The 6068-nt window shown below is 37.7% G+C and overlaps 1 protein-coding gene across 1 annotated transcript in view; it reads left to right on the forward strand.

Annotated features, from left to right (window-relative positions):
• Positions 1-6068, forward strand: part of LOC116852364 (disintegrin and metalloproteinase domain-containing protein 10) — a gene marked incomplete at its 5' end in the record, with an annotated part of 339156 nt that overhangs the window by 130707 nt on the left and 202381 nt on the right. Inside the window, one exon of the mRNA XM_032832640.1 lies at positions 2142-2270. Within this exon, the coding sequence (XP_032688531.1) occupies positions 2142-2270 (129 nt within the window). The remainder of the gene's footprint in view (positions 1-2141; positions 2271-6068) is intronic.

A 6068-nucleotide genomic window follows, 5' to 3' on the forward strand; every position in this document is an offset into this window, starting at 1 on the left:
GTTGTATTTACATAAAAAAAACAGCGAGAACTTAGTTGCGTACCTAATATATGAAAAAATGATTGCATCATTTTATATAAAAAAATGACGTCATTAAGTCGTCGTACATATGACGTTATCGGTCTGTGATTTAGGACCGTGAAAAAGACATCATTATTTGGTTAACTTGAAGGATAAACGACGTAAAATTCACGTCATTATCACAGCTGTCTGCTACCTAAGCTAGAATTAATTTTGATATATAAGGATATCTTCAGGATATTGGTAAGATCAAATATTGTTATCTACGCATATCCTACTGATATTCAATTATTACTTCCTACGGACGTTCAAAAAGCAGACATACTGATGTCCTCAGTACATCCCATGTATATATTTTGGTTTTTACGGACGCGTTCTGGATATCACTAAATCCCTTGTGATACATTTATTGGACATACCTAGGATCAATTTTTGTTATATGGGTTCTGTACAACTAGGATATTGGTTCTTATTGTATCACGTGCGCAGAATATCTAACAGGCAAAATACATACATAATTATGCTTCACGAAGCATGATCATGTTCCATACAGCACAGAAACTTGCAGCAACATTGCTACAACGTTGCAAGATTGCATATTGCAGTGCAATGTTGCAGAGACATTGCAGTGATATTAATTTGCAATATTACTTTAGCAAATATTGAAACAATATTTCAAAAATATTATAAAACATAATATAATATTTTTTATTTATTTGCTAGTTATTTTTGTTACTTGTATTTCAAATTCCCATATATTACTGAATTACTGGTAATACTTAATCACTAATATTTTTTCAGTATTTCTTAGTATGATATTTTTAGTATAATTTTTTAAGTCGCCAATAGGTGCTCAACTTATCGCAAAAGTTACATATTACACATCACTGCAACGTTTCTGTCACCAGAAAAATGACTGTTAATTACGTGGTAACGACGTGACAGTCACGTTTCAACATCAATTGCGACGTCGCTGTAATGTTACTTGCGACGAGTTAGCACGTCACTGCAACGTACTTGCCACGTACAGTGCAGTCAGTGTAGTATGCGTATTAAGTATTTTTTATTATCATATATACACACGTACACACATACCAGCGCAACTAAACATATTAGGATAAATGTAACCCATACTAACTGCATTGATAAAATCGTCTTCCAGATAGCGGGCCAGTTATATATCCAACATTGGTGCGACGTTAGCACCAATATTGGTATCAGTGTTTGTGCCAGTATTTACAGCAAGGTACATTCCTATACCGAATCTATACTAGCACAACACTGGCGGCCAATACTAGTACAACGGCAATCGGTACTGTCCCAATATTGGACCGCTTTAATATTTTTACGTGGGAAATATAATCATGCTCTCAACAAACATGAAGACGTCAAATTATATATTATCTTTATATTATTGTGCACACGTTAGAATCGTGTGATTAATACGTTATTAAAACATCATTTAAAGTTATTATATTTGCTAGACTATATCCTGTATTATCCCAGTAAGCAAATTGAGCGCAGACTGCACGCAGATTGGCAGCAAATTTTATCAAAAATCCACAGCAAAATCATAGCCATCTGTGTCTATATTAGGCTACGGTTTTGGCGACAGATCTTACTGTCGGACAATTGGTGCAAAATTTGCAGCAAAAACCGCGCAAAGCTTGCAGCGCAGCAAGGTCTGCGCGGTTTCCGCTGCCAATCTGCCGTCAAATCGCTACGAGCTCTGCGCGGTTTTTGCTGCAAATCTGCAGCAATTATCCGACAACAAGCTCTGCCGCATATCTGGCGGCAATTTGGCAGCAAGATTTGATATAATAGATCCCACATTAAATTTGTTATCTATTTGCCATCAAAAGTTAATAGCAATTTCTGCTCGAAATCTGTTCGCACAGGTTTGGCTATCTGGATATGAAAATATATCTTTATAGAGAGAATTATAAGTATATATTATTGGCAAACATACTAATTTAGATATATATGAGGAGATTCTCGGTAGTCTAAGTTTTCATATATTATGCATTAACATTAGCATTAACATTAGCATTAGTTTTCATATGGTACAAGCTCTAAATGTAGATTTAATATGTTCTTCGTGATATGTTCTATTTTTCTAGATACAGGCACAACAATTCTGAGGCATTCTATGAGCCCTTATTTGGCGAACATGATGGTTTCTACTTCAAGGAGAACAACGCAAGAGTGTTAACATTAGAAATGAGTGACAATGTTGCATATACAAACATGTAAGTATCTTATATTTTTTATAAAGACATCGTCCTAATTTTCTCTCTATTTCTAATAGTAATAACAATTTATTAATTGAATAGGATATATTTGGTACAAAGGAACAGATTACTTTTAATTCGAATCATTTATGAACGATATACATTCTGTCAAATAAATACCGGCAATTATTCATTTCAAAAGCCCGCGTAAAATGTATGAAAACAAATTTTTTATTGTAAGTTGGTACCAATGTACCCAATTGTCACGTATAGTTTTGGCGCCATCTGTCAACCAGTTTGTTTACAGCTGTTGGTTTTGTTAGTCGACTTCAAATGTACTCTGTGATTTTTAAAATGGATAAAAATATCGAACAGAGTTTACCTCAAATTTTGTGTTGCCAACGAAATTTCTTGTGCTGTGTTGAAAATGTTGGAGTAGGCCTACGGTGAGTCAGCTTTATCGAAAATACGAGTATACGAGTGGTATAAAGCATTCAAAGAAGGCCGAGAAGTGATTGAAAACTTGCTTCGTTCTGGTCTTTGATTGACGAACACATCGACAAAATAAAGGAAATGGTAATGGAAAATCGTTATTTAAGCTTAAGAGAGATGGCTCAGGATTTGGACATGTCTCACGAATCCATTCGCATCATTTTAGTTCATATTTTGGATATAAGACGCATCGTGGCACGGTTTGTGAGCTGAATTTTCTTCAAAAAGAGCACCGCAAACAGGTTGCTGGAGATATGTCTGAACGAGCCAATTTAGACCCTACATTCATGAAACGCATCATAACGGTGACGAGACGTGGGTTTATAAGTTTGACATGCAAACCAGCCATCAAGTTTCAGAATGACGCTTCGATAATCCAAAACCGAAAAAACCACGTCAAAGTCATGTTGACAGTTTTCTTTGACTATCGTGGTGTGACTGACGTGGTGTTATCCACTCGAAATTTCTTCCGGAGGGACAAACAGTCAATAAACAATATTATCTGGGCGTTATTATTTGCACCGAATGAGGAGGAGCGTATTATCTGGGCGTTATTATTTGCAACGGTGGAGACGGACATACATGGACAGCAGGTTTTAAAGAATAGCAACCTTTGACTTTGAGAGACTGATAGCTGTACCATTTGGTACAGTAACATTGTTTCTCTCTGTAGTCACCGTGCGCTCGGGATCGCGCCAGAGTTAATTATCCACGAGTTCAATAACCCCATAATTCTAAACTCTATAACCATAAACCCTAAGCTTCATAACGCGATAACCCCGAAATTCATAAACCCGGAACTTCAAACCTCATAACCAGGTTTTCAGATTATGGAGTTCAGGGATATAAAGCTTAGAATCACGAGGTTGTAGAGTTTGGGATCAACAGATCTTAAAGGATAGCAGCCTTTGACTTTGAGAGATTGACAGCTGTACCATCTGGTACAGCTATAACAATGTTATAACAATGTTATAACATTGTAATAACAATGTTTCTCTCTGTAGTCGCTATGCGCTCGGGATCACGCCAGAGATGTTGCTTCCGAACGGCATCTTTGAGCGTTATCTAGGGAGAGGAGAGTGTTGTGAGCGTGGAGCGTCAGGTAGCCCGGTGGTTTAGAGCAATCGCCCATAGAAGGAGGAGAGTGTACTAGGTGGCGACGGGACACCGTGCTTTCGGGACCTGCGTCTTTTTCGTTCCGGAGAGAGAAAAATATCGAGAGCGCGGTTTGCTAAGCCGGAACTCGAACCCGGGTTTTTTGCTTGCCGGGCGATTGCTCTAAACGACTGAGCTATCTGACGCTCCACGCTTACGACACGCTCCTCTCCTTAGATAACGCTCAGAGATGCCGTTTGTAAGCGATATCCGATATTCAATAGGAGAACAGCTTTCCAATTGAAGAATTCAATAATTTGCAAGTTAGTGTAACTGCAATTTCTACTTGAAGACCAGATGAAAAACTCGGTTGTAAGAACAGAAAGATTCTAAGAAATTTTTGCTCTGCCAATTGCTCTCACAAGATGATGCATGGAACCGTTCCTTTCCGATTCGAATGAGCTTGAAATATGTTGTAATGTAAACTAAAACAAGGAAATATTAAATATTTGCTGTCCTTTAGGGAATGATAAAACCATAGAAGAAGGAGGGCGTACTAAGTAGCGACGTGACGCCGTGCATTCGAGATCTGTGTATCTTTTCGTTCAGAGAAAGAAAAATATCGAGAGCGCGGTTTTGTTAGCCCGGGACTCGAACCCGGTTTTTTCGCTTGCCGGGCGACTGTTCTAAACCACAGGGCTACCTGACGCTCCACACTCACGATACTCTCCTCTCCCTAGATAACGCTTAGAGATGCCGTTCGGAAGCGACCATGGTATTATGAAGTTTAAGGTAATTGAATTAGGGGTAACAGACAATGTAGTTTGAGGTTATTTTTTGGGATTATGTTTACTTTTTTTCAAATTTCTGCCAGTATGATATTATAGTAGAACTATTCACGAGTATTTAAAAAAAAAGTTTTATCAAAATCGATGCAGATTTGTGATGTAGGCAGAATTTTGTCCGCCAAATGTGCTTTTTGGCACACTGTACGTCGGAAATCAGACGCGGTGTAAATCCTCCATAAGAATTGTGTGCAATATAATATAATATAATATAATATAATATTATATAATAACAAATATTTAAAAAAATATCATTAATTGAAATATACTTGACAAATAAAATATAGCCAGTTGTTAGAGACTTCATAATATCTAAACTGTATGAACGATTTTGCAGCAGTGAATATATCAATTACATTAAAATAAAGTTAACTTATACGAGTTGCTTTTGAAAGCGTCACGGTTGTTATTATTCAAATAATGTATTACATATAGTTTATATATACAGGGTGTCTCATACTCTCTCCCGGGCATTTTGTGGGGACGTAGAATAGGTTGATGTGAACATAAAAGCCCTATACCGTTTTGCAAAATTTGCAATAATAGTCGAGATATTAATTAAAAAATATTAAGGACAAACGAACGCTGTATGGTAGAGGACAGACCGCTCGAGTCATAGCGCGGCCCAGTAATAAAGCGCGCGATGTCGCGCGCGGTGATTGGAAGACAATGTATCACTGCCTATTCTTATTTCGGCGCGGTGTGGCAAGACGTAGGAGCGCGGTATAAGTATTGGCAATGGTGCATTGTTTTCCAATCACCGCGCGCGACATCCGCGCGCTATATTACTGGGCCGCGTTGTAACTCGAGTGGTCCATCCTCTACCACTCAGCGTGCGTTTTTCCTTAATCTTTTTTAATTAATATCTCGACTATTATTGCAAATATCGCAAAACGGTATAGGACTTTTATGTTCACATCAACACATTCTACGTCCCCACAAAATGTCCGGAGGAGAGTGTGAGACATCCTATATATAAGGTATAATAAAAAGAAATCCATTTTTTTTTCCAATAGATGGCTTTAGTAATGTATATCTCGCGTTGTACAAGTGCGATCGGTTTACGCTAGATGGCGTTAGAAAGATAAGATTTCGTACTAAAAAAACTTCTCAGACAGTTTTGTGATTGTTTGACTCAGTATTGTTTGAGCGCGCGTCAAAGATGGACACCAGCAAAGAGAAAATACGCCATATTTTACAGTTTTTCTTCGATAAAGGCGAAAACGCAAGCCAGGCGGCTGAAAATGTGAATAGTGTTTATGGTCCTGATACTGTAACAGCCAATCACGTGCAATTTGTTTTCGTCGATTCCGTTCCGGTAATTTTGATATCAAAGATGCACCACGCTCTGGAAGGCCAATTGTCGAAAATGTCGATAAAATAA

This window comes from Odontomachus brunneus, unplaced genomic scaffold, assembly GCF_010583005.1.
Source record: "Odontomachus brunneus isolate Ranch 3 - 2012 unplaced genomic scaffold, Obru_v1 Obru_scaffold_219, whole genome shotgun sequence".
Taxonomy (NCBI): Eukaryota; Metazoa; Arthropoda; class Insecta; order Hymenoptera; family Formicidae; genus Odontomachus; species Odontomachus brunneus.